This window comes from Lygodium microphyllum, chromosome 14 (assembly GCF_053477565.2).
Source record: "Lygodium microphyllum isolate KBCC chromosome 14, Lygodium_microphyllum_v1.1.10, whole genome shotgun sequence".
NCBI lineage: Eukaryota > Viridiplantae > Streptophyta > Polypodiopsida > Schizaeales > Lygodiaceae > Lygodium > Lygodium microphyllum.
The window spans coordinates 23,413,840-23,434,422 of NC_141148.1; the positions used below are offsets into that span (position 1 = coordinate 23,413,840).

General features: G+C 47.8%; 1 protein-coding gene across 4 annotated transcripts in view; it reads left to right on the forward strand.

The window, feature by feature from the left end:
* Window positions 1-20,583, forward strand: part of BGAL17 (beta-galactosidase 17) — a 274,438-nt gene that overhangs the window by 230,778 nt on the left and 23,077 nt on the right. For all 4 annotated transcript variants that reach the window (XM_087692543.1, XM_087692541.1, XM_087692542.1 and 1 more), the window contains exons 11-12: window positions 2,044-2,092; window positions 3,277-3,467. In XM_087692543.1, coding sequence (XP_087548669.1) covers window positions 2,044-2,092; window positions 3,277-3,467 — 240 coding nt within the window. The remainder of the gene's footprint in view (window positions 1-2,043; window positions 2,093-3,276; window positions 3,468-20,583) is intronic.

The following is a 20,583-nucleotide window of genomic DNA, read 5'->3' on the forward strand; positions in this document are numbered from 1 at the left end:
GATGTAGAGTTGGTGTAAGAATGTACGGAGTTGTACGATGGCGCATTGTACACTATGAGACATGTGCATCCGTGTATCTCGGGTGGACAACAAAGCCATCATGTGATATACATAGAAGATGCTTCAGATAGAAAGCCATCTTCGTCCCTAGATCCTCAATAGGTGTCACCCATGTTCTGGCTGTGTGTATCTGGATAGTGTCCATTCTAATGATGTGGTTCAGCTCCTCTCGGCTAGCTCCAAGTGAGGGCAATCCAAGGCGTACTATAGTGGTGCGAGGTGATCCATGTGTAATCCATGTAATTGTAACCATGCCTTTGTCAAGTGAGTCTCCTTACACTGATGCCTCTGATCTAACTATGGTATGGGCCTTGCAGTCATGGACTAGGTGTTCTCCATCTCGAGCTCTCAGCGACATAGCTGACATTCCTGTCCTCTTGTAGAATATGTGTCTATCTGCATGTCTCTATCCTCAGACATAGGGAGGAGGTGCAAATCTGTCCAATAGCAGCCTGCATCTCGTGGGAGAGGTGCATGTCCATATACTATGGTTGGACAAAAAAACGATCCTCAAATAGATGTAGGAAGTGGCTCTGGAAAAACTCCATCATTGGCCCTAGAGGGAGAGGCAGCTGGAACAAGTCCTTCCTGTCTCAACCCTCAAATATCGGCCCTGATGACTGAAGTCAGCTCAAATCAGCTGAGGGGGAGTGTGGGACCATCCAGGCTATAGTTAAAAGGCAGGAGCCAGTCAATGTGTAGCCCAAGTAAGCTCATCCGTGTCACCATCTGTGAGTACCAATATTCCCTTTCACCCACCACAGAAATCATTGGCTCGTGTGGTCTATGTTGGAGGAAAACATTGGGCAGCATATTTCTCTTCCTAATTTTGGGGCTCTCATCCTTGGCGAGATTGGAGTTTCACCTGCATTGATGATTTTCTGCAGTTTTTCAGCAAATGCAATGTACCGTAAGATGATAGAGGATAAAAGATGGGTTACTGAAAAGGCTAATAAGGTGTAGAGATGGATGCACAAAATGGCACAAATAGATTGCAATAGTTATGGAAGTCAAAGTTTGTATGAAGGCAAGGTTTTTATCTGAGAGCTTTTATTGGGGGCCTTCCTACTAGTGGTATGGTGCAGCAATGCAAGATTGCTATTGATCATTGTGTATTTTGCACTACATGTGTGGACGGTTGCTAGACAGATTTGGCATTTTATATCTTGGTTTCGGACTTGAATCAAACCCCAGCAAATTACTAATTGCACATGGGTCTTGGGAAGATTACCCCAAATTGACACTTTGCAACTGCAAGATTCTCATTTGTTTGATTTCTTGTGTTAGATTGGACTTTGGCACATCTAGCATACTAGAAATGCTTTTATCTTCGATACTACCTCTAGAATTCATGGTCATATTGGTTGCATTAGAGGCTTGTTGTTGTGGCAAGTGGCTTCTATGATATCAGCAGTCTTGTGGTTACTCCACAGTTAGAGATTATTTGCATGACTTCAATCACTACTCATGCGCAATGGTGCAAGATATTGTTATTGTTCAAGGGCTTCAACAAGTTTTCTCTTTCCTAGTTTCACATTATTGACTTTTTTGGGATTCGTTTTTCCCAGTGGTAAATTTGGCTTTACATGCTGGCCAGACAGCCTTTTGTACATCTGATTATTCTTTGTTTCCACAACCTCTATGAAAAGAAAAAGACAGTTCCCAACCAGCCCAAAACCAGAGCCACTAAGCTTTCACAGCAAGAGAAATAGACATGATGATTATACAATCAGACTGCCTGGGCTATTATTTCTTCACAACGTTAATGAGTTAAAAAACTTGTTTTAGCAAAAGCATGTCTTGTCATGTAGAATTATCTCATCCTTGAAATGTAGTTGAGCTCTTTATATATATTTCCATTTTCTCGTTGGGAATCACTCATATAGAAACTTTTTTTGTCTCAATATCATCATATGTGTGTAAAGGGAGTACTCTTGGTTGCTTATATCTTTGTATTTGAACATTTTCCCATTTTTGTTTCAGGATGCACCCATTGGTGAGGCAGGGGATATTGATCATGCTAAATTTTCAGGTGTTTTTCTATTTTGGTCTCCTCCCAAATGTCTTCTTTCACGAAAGAGAATTATTCAGATCCTGAGCGTCAACCAGGAGTCTGATATCCTTGGGCTTATACTTTCCCAAAATGTATTTATCCCTTTCTTGCAACAAGAAATGGACTCGTTGTTTCTAGAAAGAAAAAGAACCAGATTATCTGCCTGGGGCCATTTTTGGCACTCCTAACATATGATAAGCTCAATGCCAAAAAACCAGAGGTGGACCAAGTTTGAGGATTGGTGTTTCTGAGGTACAAAGAAAGTACCCTAATGGATCCAGATCCAGTGGAAGTGGGCCTGCCTTTCCGGAGAATTTTCCATGCATGCTGTCTCATGTGATCCCAAACCATGGGTAATATCACAGCATCTAGCAAGTATCAGGGCCGTGTTAGGTGCATGACCTCCTATTCCACCTGAAAATATATAGCTCCTAGCTGTGCCAGCCAAACACTCTTCACAACTTCCCAGATTTCCAAACTAGTAATTTGCCCTGTCCAAATCTGCAACAAAGGTATTCAAGGTGCTCCATTTTCTTCTGACCTTCTTGTGTGGTAGATGCATCCTCAATATTTGCCAGGGTTGAGCCAGCAACAAGGGTCTGCCTCTAAATTTGGGTGTAGATTCTTCTTAGTATGTTGCAGAATTGGTTGTAGTGGCTTGTGCTGCCTGGCATAGTGGCTTTGTGTCGACATCAAAGGCATTCTCTGTTAATAGACCCAATTTCCTGCAGATAAAGCATTAGCTGAGCACTTGAGTGCTTAATGTGTTGTTGTTCTGTTTAGCGGTAATGTTTGGTAGGTTTTTCCATTGAAAGTTCAAGCACACGTTATTCCTTAAAGATGATGCCCTTGATTATTCTTGTTTTACATTGATCAACTGGTTTTGATAGCCTTCCAATATTCGCAGTGTCTAAATTTAGAGAATATTTGTCAATCATTCTGTGGATTGTTTCACAAAAGGTTAGGTCAATTTTACAAACCATTACTGTAGTGTGAATATATTGGTAATGATAGGAAGACTGCTGAAGAAGTTACATGTATACATGTGATATCTGTTGGATAAAAATGAAAATGGTAATTGTGGAACTTAATATTGTGGCAGATCTGTATCTGTATTGCATTTTCTTAAATTTTTCATCTTGTCATGTCCTTTTGAGATGCAGCTCTGAGGACTGTTTTGGCAAAGCATAGTCACCTGTCCCTCCCTCAGCCACCGTCCTTACCTTCAAGAACAGCTTATGGTAGTTTGCATATGCAAAAACTTGCTTCTCTGCTTAATGCACTGAATTATCTGAGCGTACCTAGAAGTGGAACAATGATGCATGAACCTTGTACAATGGAGTCTCTTAACCAGGTAAGGCTTTGACTTGAGCTTCTAGATATCAAATGGTGCATGTTACAAGTTGTATTCCTATTTTTCAGGATATGATGATAATGCAGATTATCAGGAATAGAAAGTAAGGAGAGCAGGGCTAGCAGTTTCAAACTTGCATGAATGAATGGGAGGCCAAACTATAGAAATATTTAAATAGGGTTCTATGACCAAGAACCACGTAACAAAACACAATTGTAAAGAAGCCTTTGGAAGTGGTAGTGAGCTTTCATAATGCATCCCAAACCATGAAAAGCTTGCAACAAAAGAGCAAAGGTATAATCATTTTTGTAATACTCTTGCTGGACAGCTAGAACAGCTATCATTGTGACCACTTTCCCTGATCATAATTGTTTGCAATCACATCAGATTGATATAGTATGTTCTGGAAGCTACAACTGGCCTTCATATAACAGGACCGTACATACTTGAGGTCTTACACTTTCAGGTAGGCCTAGCACCCAGGTTCTAAGAAACTGAAATAGCTTCAAGAGGATTTCACGCAAAGAAGAATCAGTCCCTGAAAGAAAACTGAATTTGTGAAAACTCACCCACCTCACATTCAACTGAGAAAGATGGAGGGAGAAATGAATATGTACAATGAAGTGCTAAGTAACTGACATTCCAACTTACTGACATATAAATGACTAATAGAAGTGACTAACTAACTGATATGTGTGATACATAGACAATAATGGGTTGCCACTTGATGGTCTGTCAAATGTGCAGTAACTCATTTAATTGCGATCTCATTTAATTTCTAGTAACTCCTCTGCTAAGATAACTAGGGCCCTCCTAAAATCTTTGGACTGTCAACCTCAACTGTGTCTGGAACCTACAAAAAGATGGTGAGCAAATAATTTTCTTGAAATCTGTGGTAACCCAAGGGGGACTGTGATGGCCACCTCAAGGACTTGGAAGTAGATGGCCCCCTCTAGATCACATCAGAACCTGGATGCTCCCCTTTGGGACATAAATGATCCCCTCTGGAGTCAGAATGTCTTCCTAATGAGATGAAAGTGACCTCCAAACCACCTGTAGCAAATGATGTGAACCTGTAATATCATCTGAATCATCCTTTGAAAGATCTCCTTCCAGTGAGAGTGCAGTGTTCCCTCTGCAACTGTAAAGCCTGTACTCACTGCAATCCTTGAATCAAGTAATACATCCTCAATATCATCCAACAAATCATCATCCGAATTCTTTTAAAACTCCTTGTGCATGTTTCTTTTCCTTTTGCAAAATAAGGTTTGGCTAATTTTATCACTTAGAAGAAAAAACAACAGAGTATAACCAGTCAATAGTCCAGTTGGAGCTAAATGATATGGATACAAGGCCTCTAAGGTGTTCTTGGGGGGTGGGGGGAAAGAAGCCAAGCTCAGGGTTTGTAACACCACCACGAGTTACCATCATGTACTGTGGAAAATAGGCTATGGTAACCCAAGGTATGAAGGAACAGGACAACTGATTGCAGAGCCTCATTTTATGAGCTCCTCTGTCACGTCGCGTTGCTGCCCCGCCCCGACTGCTCCCTCGCGCCAGCCCCGCCTGCTGCCCCGCACGCCGTCTCACTGCCAGCTCCCCCCCGTGGCGCGCCTGCCCTGCCTAGCTCCCCTCCCCGTGGGGCGTTTTCCCCCTGCCTAGCTCCCTCGCACTGCCACCCCTGTGCTGCTCCCCCCCCCCCCCGCGCTGCCCCTGCCTCCTCTGCCTTGCAGCCCCGGCCCCGTCCGGCAGACCCACCACCCGCGTGGTGTCCGTCGTGAGCCGGCCATCCGTGGTGTCCAACACCTCCCCCATCGTCAAAAACAGCATCTCCCCTCCTCGCCATCCCCCCCCACCTCCGGTAGCAGAGCAACGTGATTGGTAGGTTCTTAGAAGGGCGCGCAATGGAAACCTTTGGTCAGCAAATGCCGGTGCATTGTGTGAGTGCCCCCCAGTCAAACACCTTGCACATCGTCCTCTCTGAGGAACAGCTCTTAGCTGTCCGTGCTACACAATTGGAGCTAAAAGAAATAGCGATCTTTGGTCAGGCCGTAGGACACTCCCCATCTAGGGCCCAGCTAGGGGATTGGCTTCACTCCACATTGCTCATTGGCACAGCGCAGATCGCAGAGACAGTTTTCATGGGTCAGAAAAGTTGATTGTAGTGTTACGAAAACTCCCTGCCACCCCCCCCGCGTCTCCATCTAAACTGCCACCACGCTAGACCTCCCCTCCCCTCGCTTGCACCAGTCCCCACCCCCCCACCCTGCACCAGTCCTCCTCTCCCCCGCCCTGCGCCCTCTCGTTAGTCCTCCCACCTCCCGCTAGACAACCCTCCCCTTGCGCCCCCCCGCCCTGCGCCTGCCCGCCCCAAACCGTGCCCGCCCTACGCCCCCCTCCCTAGCCGCTTGCACTCCGCCTTTCCCCCCTGGCTGCCCACTCCCCCCCCGGTAGCATAGTAGCATGATAGGTAGGTTCCCAGCAGGGACACACAATGGAAACCTTTGGTTAGAGGCCGACACATTCTGCGAGTGCCCCCCAATCAAACACCTTGCGCATCATCCTCTCTGAGGAACAACTCTTAGCCATCCGTGCCACAAAGCTGGAGTCGAAAAAAGAAACAGCGATCTTTGGTCGTCAAGTCATTGGATACACCCCATCGAGGGCCCATCTCTGGGATTGGCTCCACTCCGCGCTGCGCATTGGCACAACGCAGAGCGTGGGGGCAGTCCTCATGGGCCGAGGGATCTTCATGGTTCAACTCACCTCTGCGGACGCAACTCATGCATTAGTGGAGAGCTCGCCCTATGCCTCCACAAAGGGGGTCATTTTGCATGGTTCCCTGGTATAGCAGCCTCACAGTGGAGATATTTGCGCTCCACAACAGATTTCTCAGACACCCAGTCACCTTACTTTTCCCCGGATTGGCGGTAGAGTATCGCTAGTTAGTGAAGGACTTTGGACGGCTCTTCGGCACAGTTCTTTCTGCCTCCTTCACGGATGCAATTACAACTGCAAGAGTCCCAAAGGTACGAGTGGCCGTGAAAGACACAAAGAGTATACCAAAGTTCCTAGAGATCGAGACAAGAGGTCACTCTTTTAGGCAGCAGGTCATTGTGACTAGGCAAACAGGGCAAAGCTTGCGCTGCTACAACTTTGGGCATTAGGCAGCAAATTGTACGTGTTTCGGAGCCAAGGCGGCTCCGCTGACAAGCCCGCGGGTGGACGCTGACAGCTTTACACGGGTCCAGAGACGACAAAGAGGGAGACGGCAGGGGGAGCCACAGCCAGCTCCTCAGATGCAGCCTCAACAGCAGGGAGCAGGAGGGCGAGTGACGTCCCCTCGGCAGAGCACTCGGCAGCCCTTCCTCGCCCACCCCACTCGGTAGGACCGTAGTCCCCCACAGTCACCACCCGCGCCACAAACTACCTTACCTAAGATCCCACAATCCCCACACCCATCATCCCCCTCCCAAAACCCTCCCCTCATTGACCTTGGCCCAGAGCCCCCCCCTTCCAGGGCCACCAGCCCCCTCCCCATACCCGCCACATACCTCCGACCATCCCACCATCCCTCGACCCTCTTTCCCCCCCACCACCACCTTCCCTGCAGAGCACCCCCCTGATCCGCACCCAGTTCAGGTGATCCCCCCAAGACCCACCTCCCCTCCTCCCACAGGAGGTTATGAGCCACACACGCCCACATCCTCCTCACACGAGCAGTTTTCCCCCTCCCACACAGCCACCAACTCATCTGTCCCTGCCGCTCGTCACACTTTCGTGAGACAAGCACAACTGTTGCCATAGGAGTTCTTCCGCAATTGCCCATGGTTCTACCTCAGAGTTGTGGAGCACGGAGAGTTCCCACCACCTCTAGACGTGGGAATCTTCGTGGTTTGTAAGTCAGGGAGGGGAAAGGTCCATCTACTAGCACCACCCCGGATGGACCAAACTACGCTTTTTTCCTTCAGTCCTCTCACTCAGGGATTGGACGACGACACAGATAGAGTAGTTGAAGAGTCAGGTAGCGGACCACATCTCCCAGTGGATGGGAGAAGGACTAGCGCTGTTTACACAGCAGTGGCCCGGTTGCATAATGGACATTAACTAGTGGGCTGGTGCCGAGGTCCCACACTTGAGCATTATCTTTCGAGCCCCTCCATAGTGGAGAGCTCCGAGGGATGTGATCGAGTGGCCCCTGGCACAAGTGGCCCATTTCTACCAGTGTACAGAGTCACAACTCTCAGCATGGCTAAAAGATGCATTGATAGTACCACCTGGAGCATTTGTCACCCCTATGGTCCGGCTGAGAGTCACCATGGGGGGTTGGAGTTTGCCATTCAGACCTGCGGCAAAGCATACTTGCATGCCCCATAGTTTTTTCTCCTCATCAACAGCCTCCACATCGAATACATGCTTGTTTGGTCAATCATAGGTTTCCCCATGAGCTTACACCTTGCATCTTGGAATGTGAATAGTCTCCATTACAGTGGGGCATGTGGTTCCAAGAAGTTGATTGTTCCGTAGGAGATGCAGCCTGCCCTTGCCGGATGGATCGACATCTTACTGCTACAGGAGCACAAGCTCACTCCCACCCAAGCGTAGCGGGTAGGGAAGGTACTCCCGGGCACCTCACACACTTACTAGGAGTACGCCATAGGTGCCCATGACAAGAGTGGAGGCGTATGCACCTCTATTGGCCCGAGTCTCACTGCTTGTGTACGAGGCCACAGGACGATAGTGGCAGGGAGGGTTCTATGGATCAGATTGGATATTAGGGACTCGTGCCTTAGAGCCCTCAATGTCTATGCCCCTACGGAGGTTAGGGCACGCAGGAGGTTCCAAGTGGAGATCGCGGATGGACTCCCAGAGGTGGACTCGTGGATCGTTGGACGAGACTTCAACAACCTAGAGGCTTTGGAGGACCAGCAAGGGCAGAGGGAAAAACTACTAGGGCATGGCTTGGGAGGAGCAAGAGGCATGGGAGGTCTTTCTATTGGCAGTAGGAGCACACGATGCCTGGAGAGACTGTGCCTTCCAAAGGAGGGAGAGGTCGTTGGACTTCTCTTGAGGATATAGGCGGCTAGGTGGAGTCCTACTGGAGCGGTTGGACAGGTTTTATGTAGGAGAGTGGGGAGGCTCTCGATCATTGCCCGGTTCTCCTGACACTAGATACCCCAGCATCTGCCCTAGATACACGATCCTGTCGGATCCCTGACTTGATCTATAGGAGAGAGGAGGTGACGAGACAGACAGAGCAGATGTGGACCACGGAGTGGGGCAAGAGGGACCAGATCGCAGAGGATGTTGTAGAGATCCTAGCCGAGTCGAGTAGGATGTGCCAAGAGACAGCCATACAAGCTAGGCAGCAGAGCTAGGAGAAGGAGAGAGCACTCCGGTGAGACCTTGCAGCCACGCAGAGATTATTACAAGAGACACTAGGAGATCCCACCCTCCACACACAGAAGGTGCACGTGCAAGCAACCATTGCTGGCCTAGAGGACAGGCGCTCGGAATTCTCTTTCTACAACTCAACAGCTTTCTGGGCGCGGAAGGGGGCATGATGTACAGACAGTTTTTCCAGGTGCACCAGCCTCGCACCTCAGGAGAGGAGATATGTAGCCTTCGAGATCAGTATGGGAGGACTCATTCTAGCCTAGACAAGGCGATGGAGATTTCCATTGACTACTACACACGCCTGCTCCAGTAGGGACAACCTCAGCTAGAGGACAACGATGTAGACAGCAGGTCTGGGATCACATCACGTCCCCCGTCACAGAGGAGATGGAACGCTCCCTCCTAGTCCCCTTCACAGAGAAGAAACTAGAGGAGGCTTTCCATACACAGGATGGGCAGAAATTCCCAGGAGAGGATAGCCTCTCTAAGGCCTTCTTCACTACCTACTGGGAAGTGGTGAAGGACCCCCTACTGATGGCCTTCCAAGAGATTTTCACTTCAGGACAGATGCCAAGGAGCCTTTCGGCAAGCCTTATCAGTCTTCTCCCCAAAGGGGGAGACCGATTGAAGCTTTCCCAGTGGAGACAGATCATCCTATTGTCAATGGCCTATAAGGCACTGGCAAAGATGATTGGTAGGCGACTACGCCCCGTGCTTCCAGACATCATCCATGACACACAGACAGGCTTTGTCTAGGATAGGAGCATCCTAGACAATGTATTCACATTCTTTGAGGCGACAGAGTGGGCTCAATAGAGTGAGTAGAGACTGGCCGTACTACTCTTGGATTTCGAGAAAGCTTATGACAGGGTGGACTTGGATTTCCTAGAGGGCACCATGGTGAGGTTGGCTTTCCCCCGAGGAGTTTCGGCTAGAGAGATCGGTCTGGCAGGGCTGCCCCCTAGCCCCGTACCTGTTCTTACTCTTTGTAGAGGCAATGTCTCACTTCCTTAGGTCATGTGTGAGCGGATTACGCAGCCTCCGACTTCCAGTGAGAGAGGAGATAAGTTATTAGACTCAGAGTATACAGATGATACAACTCTCTACATAGAGAAAGATAAGTTGATGCTGGAGAGAGTAAGACTGGCTCTCGAGGTGTTCTGTTCTGCAACGGGAGCAAAAATCAACTGGCAAAAGTTGGTTGGTTTCCTCACAGACCCGAACTCTAGCACGGAGTGGGGCGTCCACTTGGGATTTAGATGGGTGAGCAGAGGGCAGACCGTCCGGTACCTAGGGTTCCAAGTGGGACTCCACATGGCTCCCGCCCAGTAGTTTCTTCCAGTCCTCGATTCTATTCGGACAAAGCTGACCTACTGGAAAATGGCTCGCCTCTCACTAGCCGGCCAGGCCCTGGTTGTTCACCAAGTCCTAGCGATGGCCTGGTACATTGCCTCATGTTGGTGCTTCTCCTCATCCTACGGTAGTACAGCTTCGTCGCCTAGTGCGAAACTTCCTTTGGTCTGGGTCAGATGGCTCCACGGATTCTAGGGCCAAGGTGGCATGGGCGACCATCATATGACATCGATCAGGGAGGGCTTGGGATCATTGACCCAGAGTATCAGAGTATGGCCCTCTTGGGCAAGCTAGTTGTCTACGGCCTTACACATTGGGAGGGCAGACCTGAAAGATTCTATTGCAAGAGGGTCTTCAAGATTGTAGACTGAGGCTTGGCGGTGAGTGGAGGCCGTCTTTGAGATGGATCTTCACGTCAGTCCAGATCACCCTCCTTGTAGGTACCGATTAGGCACGGAGATCGAGGCAGACAGTCATTACGCGCAGTGAGAGACAGAGAGTGCGAGAGAGCAGAGTAGAGAGTGAGCACGTTTTCAGGTACAATGACGAGTCAGTACCTTTAGGTTTTTAGATAGATATATATGTGTAAGTACAAGTGCTAAGGGTGTGTTCACACCCGAGCACATTTGAAAGGCACGAGGCCTTTATTCCCAACAACCTCCCACCTAAAGGCAATGTGCCTTAAGAGGAGAAAAGAATCAACTAAGTCTAGGTATGTTCAAAGCTGAAATACATATATCTATCGAACTCCCATCATCTATCAGCAATGAGCAAACCGCTCTGCTAGAAGACCCTTCGTGAGAAGGTCTGCAGGGTTATCATCTGTATGTACTTTGACAAGCTCAATGCTTTTGCTGTCAAGTATCTCTCTAATGAAGTGGTACTTCACCTGTATGTGATTTGTCTTTGCATGAAAGACAGGATTCCGTGCTAGCATGATAGCACTCTGACTATCACATTGGAGAACAGGTAACTCTGTGATGCCAAGCTCTCCCACCAGACGTGAAAGCCATAAAGACTCCTTGCATGCCTCAGTGGCAGCCACATACTCTGCCTCTGTAGTAGACAATGCAACACACTTTTATAGCCTGGAGATCCAAGAGATTGCTCCTCCTATGAAAGTAAACACATACCCAGAAGTGGACTTCCTGCAATCCGCATGACCAGCATAGTCTGCATCTGTAAAGCCAAGAACAGATGCCTTCTGCTTTCCAAAGCAGATGCACAACTCCTTTGTGCTTTTAAGATATCTCATAGTACATTTCACTGCATCCCAATGCTTCTTGCCAGGGGTTTCCATGTAGCTGCTAACCACTCCCATTGCAAAGGCAATGTCAGGACGTGTAGCAACCATAGCATACATCAAACTGCCAATGGCTGAAGCATATGGTATCTTAGCCATTTCAGCCTTCCCATCATCAAATGTAGGGCTGTCCTTTGCACTAAGTTTCACATATGGAGGCAATGGAACCCCAATTGTTTTCCCTCCCTCCATATTGAAACACTGTAAAACTTTGGTGATATAATCCTACTGAGATAGATAGAGTAAGCCTTTCCATCTATCTCTGAGTATTCACATGCCAAGAATGTGATTTGCATCACCCAGATCCTTCATGTCAAAGCTGCCATGAAGACTTTGCTTCAATGAGTCTAAGGCATGAGTATCCCTGCCAGCAATGAGCATGCCATCAACATACAAAACCAAGATAATCAGGCTGCCATCTGATGCCTTCTTGGTGTACAAGCAGTGATCCACTTGACTTCTATGAAAGCCTTGGGACTGCATGAATGTATCAAACTTATGATACCATTCTCTTGGTGCTTGTTTCAGCCCATACAAACTCCTTTTGAGTTTACATACCATTTTTTCTTTCCCTTGTTCAACAAACCCTTCAGATTGCTGCATATATATGTCTTTATGCAAATCACCATGTAAAAACGCAGTCTTTACATCCATCAGTATGAGCTCCATATCCTCAACTGCAACCAAGCCCAAAATGGTTCTCAATGTAGTCATCTTGACTACAGGAGAGAAAATCTCATCAAAGTCAATTCCATGCTCTTGCTTGTACCCCTTTGCAACCAATCTTGCTTTGTACTTTGGTGAGGAACCAGAAGTGACCTTCATCTTATAAACCCATTTGCATGGAAGGGTTTTCTGCCCTTTAGGCAACTGCACCAAGTCCCAAGTACCATTTTTTTCAAGAGATTCCATCTTTGACAGCATGGCTTTATACCATTTCTTGCTGTCTTGTCTGTCCATTGCTTCCTTGAAGCAAGACGGTTCACCACAGTTTGTCAGCATGACATAATCAGCCACATTAATTGCACCAGGAACAAACCTGTCAGGTTGTCTAGTAGCCCTAGACTATCTTCTAACCCAATGGTCATTGTATGCTGGTTGTTCCTGCAAATTTCCATTTTCAACATGCTGTCCTGGCATTACAGCTTGCAAATCAGCATTAACAGCTTGCTGTCCTGGCTATTCCTGCACATGTAATGGCTCATTTTCATGGGCAATACCTAGCTGATCATTTCCAACATCATTTTCTGCATTTTACAGCAAGTATTTGCTGCTGTACAACGGGCACATTTTGCTGTCCAAAAGGTATTTATTCCCAGAATACAACCCTACGGACCTCCTGAGTCTTTTCGGACTGTTTATGCATGCGATCTTCCCGGAAGATAATGTCATTGCTGTGTACTACTTTCCTTTTCTCAGGATCCCACAATCTATACCCCATTTCACCCTCGTCACCATATCCTAGAAAAATGCATTTACAGGACTTTGGCTCAAGTTTGTTGCGTTTTTCTTTACAAATGTGCACAAAAGTCTCACAGCCAAACACTTTCAAATGAGCATATAAAGGTGGCTTGCTCGACCACGCTTCTTGGGGAACTCCCCCCTTGAAGACATGTTTGGTGACCGATTAATTAAGTGAATGGCTGTCATAATAACCTCTGCCCAAAATCCATGGGGTAATGTAGCATGAGACAGCATTGTACAGACCTTATCTTGTATGGTCCGATTTATACGCTTTGCAACTCCATTTTAGGGCAAATTATGAGGGGCAATTAGCTCCCGCTTTATCCCTTGCTGTCACAAAATGCCTGAAAGACCTTGGACACATTTCCCACCATTGTCAAAGCAAAGACACTTAAGTCTCTTATCTGTTTGATTTTCAGCTAATGCCAAGAATTTTTTAAACTTGTCAAGCACTTCATTCTTGCTACGAATAGGGTAAACCCATACTTTCTGTGTAGCATCATTGACAAAGGTGACAAAATATTTATTTCCCCCTAAAGATAATCTTGGCATTTGACATACATCTGAATGTACTAACTCTAGAGGAGAAGATGTCAAAGAAAGAGACTTTTTGTGAGACGTCTGCATGTTTGCCATAAATGCAATGATCACAATCCTCAAAATCAGCATAACGAAGACAAGGCAAGTAACCCAAACAAGAAAGCACTTTCATTCCTATTTGACTCATGTGTCCCAACCGGCCATGCCACAAAGAAACGCTTGGCTTTTCGGTCACGGCAACCACATGGTCATACACACTAGATACATGAAGTAGATACAAAGTATCACTCTTGCAACCTCTGGCAATAACCCTAGATCCCTTACAGATCTTCCATTTTCCATCACCAAAGGTGGTATGAAAACCATCATCATCTAGCTGCCCTGTGCTAATCAAGCTCTTCTTGAGCTGAGGTACATGTCGTACATGCTGAAGTGTAAAGGCAGAGCCATGGTGAAACTGTAACTGCACAATCTCACATGCATAGTTGTGCCCAAGATAGACAACACCATGTCAACCCCCTGTATAGGCGGAAGACCACTCACGATGAGGGGTGACATGAAAGGAAGCACCTGAATCAAGAATCTAGGTATGCATATCATCATCTGTACCTGCAAGTAAAGCATGTGCACCAAAGTGTGAAGAGACAATGAGTACATCACTCCCACTGTCACTGTCATGAGTGACTACATTCACTTCTTCAATTTTTACACTGCTATTCTTAGGCTGACTGTCCTTTTTCTCTTCCTTGCTATCTTCTATCTTCTTGCCTTTTCCTTTCTCTTTCTTCCATTTGTAGAAGTCACGTTTAAAGTGACCCTTCTTGCCACAATGATGGCATTCAACATCTTTGACACGTGATTTACTGCGTCCCTTGCCATCATATTTGCCCTTTTGCTATGATCTGCCCCTAGTATGCAAAGCATTGGAGACTTACTGGATGCATTGTTGTACCAATTCATCTCTTCCATAAGTAGAGCACTCTCTACATCAGCATACAAAAGGATTACATTAGAATTGCTCATAGCAGTCCTAAATGTATCCCAACTCTCTAGTAGAGTGCAAAGCAAGAAAGTAGCCTTAAATTCCTCATCAATCATGAACTTCAAGGCAACCAGCTGACTGAAAATGGAGTTCAACTCACTCAAGTGAGTAGACATTGTTGTACCCTCTTTCATACGCAAATCCATAAGCTTTTTCAGCCAATACACTTTGCTTGCAACACTCTTGTGTGCATATAGTTCTTCCAGTCTAGTCCATATAGCATATGCAGAATCCAAACCTTCAATGTTGAAGAGCAAGGCATCAGAAATCAATAGCTCTATGGTTGAGCATGCAAGCTCATTCAACTCATCCCAATCGTCCTGATTCATGTCCACGGGCTTTGCCCCTTTGGTTTTGATTGGCTTTGCCTGCTTCTTTTGTAATAGGATATTGTAGCACTGTTTTTGCCAAACTGCAAAGTTATGTGCGCCTTCAAGCTTCTTTATGTGCATCAGATTACTGCTGTCATTGCTGCCAGGCATGATTTTCAGCCCAAATGTGACAAAAAAACTAGCAAATGTAGGCCCAAACAATCACCCAAGTGACCAAGGTACAAACAAGTACCAATCAGCAATAAATGACCTCGCAGAAGTACAGATTTCAGATCTGTAATTAAATTTTCAGGAGCACCAAACCATGTCCTACGGCATTATCCAACTGATTACAGCTATTCCAAGGGAATATGCATCACATTACATGAGAAATCCCAAAATTTCAGCTGCAATTTCTGTTGTACATGTACCCACGGGCATAAAATTTGACACGAATGGTCAAAAGCCCCAAAATTTTGTGCTCAAAGCATCAAACACACGTCTGCATTTCCTCTGTCATGCATAGGACAGGTTAATTTTGCCAAAATAGAGCAATTTCAGCAAAACCCCGAAATTTTACCAAGTGTTGATGTCCAAAATTGTGCGGAATTTAACCCGCATGTACATAAAATGATCAAATGCTGCACAAATTTTATCCAAACTGCAAAAGCCCCAAATTGCACGAGGTCCAATGTGCCTCAATGTCGAGAAATTAGGTTAATTTCAGCCCAATTTGCGCATGTACATTAAAAGACCCAAATATCGGGGACAAAATGTCACAAATTCCTGCAATTTTTGAGACAGATATCACTGTTGCATCTTGCTCGCATCAAATCTGGACAAATTCCCAAATTTTCCAAGTCTTTCATGCACTAATTTCAGTGAAATTGAAAGAATTTCACTAAAATGTGAAAAACCCTAAAATTCCCGGGCAAATGTGCATGGACTTTACAATTTCTGAGTCAAATTGTCCAATTTTGTGTTGAGATCCCCAAATTCGAAAAAAGTCCCAAATTTCTAGGCCAATTTTTCACAGATCTGAGATTTTGTGCTTGCGCGCGTGAAACCTCATCAATGGGTAAAAGAAATTTCAAAAAAAGATTGAAATTTTCAAAAAAATTTGACGGGTCTGTTGACCCGCCAGGCGTTGCATGACTGACGGCCTGCTGTAGTCGCCGCAGTCGCTGTAGTTGCCGTTAGCATAAGTCATGTTATGCCTGCTGTCGCCGTGGACCCGTGGTCCATGCTGGACCCTCGACCAACTGCAGTCCCGTCACGTTCAGGTCACATCTACATAGTGGTTGCCCCGTCCTGTCCTCGGCACGTCCAATTCGTCCGGTCCGTCGAGCACCAACAGTCGTCGCCTACAGGCAGTGTATCCTGTCACACGCCACCTGGTCCTACGTTTGACGGTCAACCCATCCGTCGACAGTCAGTCTGCTGCCCACCGAGAGCTCGCCTTTGAGCTGTCTCATCACCACGCTAGTCTTTTGCTTCAGCCTGACAATCGTCTGCAACACCTTACGCTTTGATACCAGTTTGTAGAGACTGATTAGGCACAGAGATCAAGGCAGACAGTCGTTACGCGCAATGAGAGATAGAGAGAGTACGAGAGAGCAGAGTAGAGAGTGAGCACGTTTTCAAGTACAATGACGAGTCAGTACCTTTAGGTTTTTAGATAGATATATATGTCTAAGTACAAGTGCTAAGGGTGTGTTCACACCCGAGCACATTTAAAAGGCACGAGGCCTTTATTCCCAACACTTCCTAGATCACCTTTCCTACGCAACTTGCTCCGCGTGTGGTAGGGTCTCTGTAAGGCCTTAATCTAGAGCCCCCAAGGCTGCCGGGAGGAGATAGACTGTCAGCCGGTGATTTGGAACCTCCAAGTCAAGGATCAAGAAGCGTCCCCACATCTAGTGGGCTGGTTGGGAGGTTGGCCGGGCTCGTACCATTAGGACATAGCGGGGGGAGTACAGGACGGTGGACAAGGAGGTGCTGCAGCGAGTATCAGGTTGCCAAAGAGGAGTGGAGTTGAGGAGAAGGGAGATAGATGCAGCAATACCTCAAGAGTGGCTTGCTCCCCCGATACGAGAGCCGATAGAGCCCGAGGAGGTATGGGCCACTAAGTTTTCACTAGTAGGCATCCCCCTACAGGTGGCACGTAGAGTGGGCAGCGCTCCACCTGGGACTTTCTTCACCGTACAGGAGAGGGGGCGTCTGGCTCTTGACAGAGGGCAGCAGAATGAGAGAATAGCTCTCCTTTCATGGAAGAGGATTCGGATGATTGGCCTTCAAGGGAAGACATGGCGGCTACACCCTTTTGTCTTTTGGCAGGAGCTCAAGGAGTGGCGCCTCTGGATCTGGGAGGGCAGGCCACTTGATGAGTTGGAGTAGGATCCGAGAAAGTGGCTATGGCTGGCCATTGCAGTCGCCAAGAAGCCACCGAGGTTCTTGGAGTACGCCGCTAGGATTGGCAGACACGTACTGATGCAGGAGGATATGGATTGGGTGCCGTCACGTAGCAAGCAGTAGGCGGAGCACAGCATCACGGAGTCTTTTCGACGAACCTTCTGGCGCCGCCTATGGGATAGCTGGAGGCCGAGGAGGGTATCATATTTCTTATGGCTGGTGGTGCCGAGATGTAGGACGGAGGTTGCAAGCGTTGCACGCAGCAGTCTTTGGAAACCCCAAAGTACTACCTTTGGTTGTGTGAGGCGGCGCAGCTCATCTGGAGAGGAACATGCCGCATCCTTCGCGGTATAGCACCCAGTCTTGGATGTATCTCATGGGGAGATTTCTGCTGGCAGGCAATCAACCAGGGCTGTCACCTTCTGTATGAGGCCGGGATGCAGGACACAATATTCATTATCGAGGCAGGGTCGTGCGCAATGGTCGGTTTAGAGGCTTTACCCATCCGCCAGGTACTAGAGCCCACAATAGACCGCTCTGAGGTATAGGAGATCGAGTCTTACTGATTGGCATATCTGGAAAGCGCGGTGTCAGGAGGCTTTCGGCAGAGAGAGACTTTCAGTACAGGCAACCCTAGTAGAGCTCTGGACCTCCATCATCCACTCCCTCCGCAGCCAATGGGATTAGGTGCAGGGCAAGTCCAGCGCTCGTCAGGAGCTCCGATGTCATTTCATGCGCACTTGGGGCGGCCAGGACCTATTTTTCGTGATGCAGGCAAACAACCCCAAATAGCGATACACCCCCCTCCATGGCTTCTTGCCCCTGGACCGCCTTGAGAGGCTTGTATACATGATGTACTTGTGACTTTCATCAGCTCCAGCTAGTCTGTTGAGCATAAGCACTCTGTTGTAATCGGTTTTTTCATTTTGATATAATCAGCTACATTTTACTTGCAAAAGAAAAAAAGTTCTTATGGGTCAAGGAATCTTCATGGTTCGATTCACCTCTGCGGACGCAGCTCGTGAGCTAGTGGATAGTTCACCCTATGTCTCCACGAAGGGGGTCATTTATATGGTTCCCTAGTATAGTGGCTTCACAGTGGAGGCATTTGCACTCCATAACAGGCTCCTTAGACATCCGGTCACCTTACTTTTCCCCGGACTGGCGGTAGAGTATCGCCAGTTTAGTGGAGGACTTTGGATGGCTCTTTGGCACAATTTCTTATGCCTCCTCCGCGGATGCAATGACAGTCATGGGAGTCCCAAAGGTACGGGTGGCTGTGAAAGATACAAAGAATATACCAAAGTTCCTGGAGATTGAGGCAAGAGGACACTCCTTCAAGCAGCAGTTATTGTGACTAGGCAATCAGGGCAATGCCTACATTGCCATGACTTTGGGCATCAGACAGCAGATTGCATGCATTCACAACTTGATGCATTTAGTATAGGGCTGAGAGCCCTATTTTTTCCCTTGGAATGGAGTGTCTTTTCATATATCTGCCTTATTCCAATGAGGGATGCATAGGTGCTGTTCTGTTTGATCTCATTAGGCCAAGAGGGTCAGTTGTTTTAAGGTTTTAATGTTTGATTTTATTAGGCCAAGAGGGCCAATTAGTTTGCAGTGAAATGATCTATTTCATTAGGCCAAGAGGGCCAGTCAGTTTGTAGTAAATGTGCTATTTCTTTAGGCCAAGAGGGCCATATGTCTGTTTGGTGCAGGTACGCGCCAAGGCGGCTCCGCCAACAAGTCCACAGGTGGACGCTGGCGGTTTACACGGGTCCCGACACGATACAGATGGAGATGGCAGGGTGGGCTGCAGTCAGTAGCCCTCAGACATAGCCACGGTAAAGCAGGGAGCAGGAGGGCAAGCGACTGCCCCCCAGCAGAGCACCCCGCAGCCCCCCTGCTCATCCCACCCGGCAAGACCACAGTCCTCAACATCCACCTTTGCGGAGCGTGGAGAGTTTCCACTACCTGTGGAGGTGGGGATCTTCGTGGTATGCAAGTCAAAGAACAGCAAGGTCCATTTACTAGCACCACTGGATGGACCAAACTATGCGTTCTTCCTTCAGACCTCTCACTCAGGAGATCGGACGATGACAGATAGGGGAGGAGGTGAAGAGTCAAGTGGCAGACCACATCTCCCGGTGGATGGGAGAAGGAGATCTAGCACTATTTTCCCAACAGTGGCCAGGTTGCATGATGGGCATTAACTGGTGGGCTAGTGCGGAGGTCCCACATTTTAGCATTATCTTTCGAGCCCCTCCACAGTGGAGAGCACCGATGGATGTGATCGAGTGGCCCCTGGCACAGGCTGCCCGTTTCTACCAGTGTACAAAGTTACAACTCTCAGCCTGGTTGATAGATGCCTTGGTGGTACTACCTGGAGCATTTATCACCCCCATGGTGCGCCTAAGGGCCACCATGGGGGAATGGAGTTCACAGTCCAGGCCTGCGGCAACGCGTATTCACATGCCCCATAGCTCTTCTTCTTCATCAGCAGCTTCCACTCCGAACAGATGTCTTTTCGGTCAGTCACAGGTTTTCCTATGAGTCTACATTTTGCATCTCGGAATGTGAATAGTCTCCACTATAGTGGGGCACGTGGTTCCTGGAAGTTGATTGTTCGGTAGGAGTTGCAACCTGCCCTTGCCGGACGGATCGATATCTTACTTTTGTAGGAGCACAAGCTCACCTCCGCCCAGGCCCATCGGGTAGAGAAGGTACTCCTAGGCAGTTCCCACACTTACTGGGAGTACGCCATCGGCGCCCATAGTAGAAGTGGAGACGTATGCACCTCTATTGGCCCGAGCCTCACTGCCTATGTACGTGATCATGGGACGATTGTGGCAGGGAGGGTTCTATGGATCAGATTGGATATTGGGGACTTGTGCCTTGGAGTCCTCAATGTTTATGCCCCTACTAAGGTTAGGGCATGTAGGAGGTTCTAGGTGGAGATCGTAGCAAGACTCCCAGAGGTGGACTCCTAGATCTTTGGAGGAGACTTCAACAACCTGGAGGCCTTAGAGGACCAGCAGGGCAGAGGCAAAAACTACCAGGGTATGGCAGGGGAGGAGCAAGAGGCATGGGAGATCTTCCTCCTCGCAGTAGGAGCACGCGATGCTTGGAGGGACCCAGCTTTCCCCGGGAAGGAGAGGTTGTTGGACTTCTCTTGGGGATACAGGAGGCTGAGCGGAGTTTTGTTGGAGCGGCTAGACAGGTTCTATGTGGGAGAGTGGAGGTGCTCTCGCGAGGCCAGGTAGGGCAGTTGGCCGGCACCACTTTGTCTCCAGT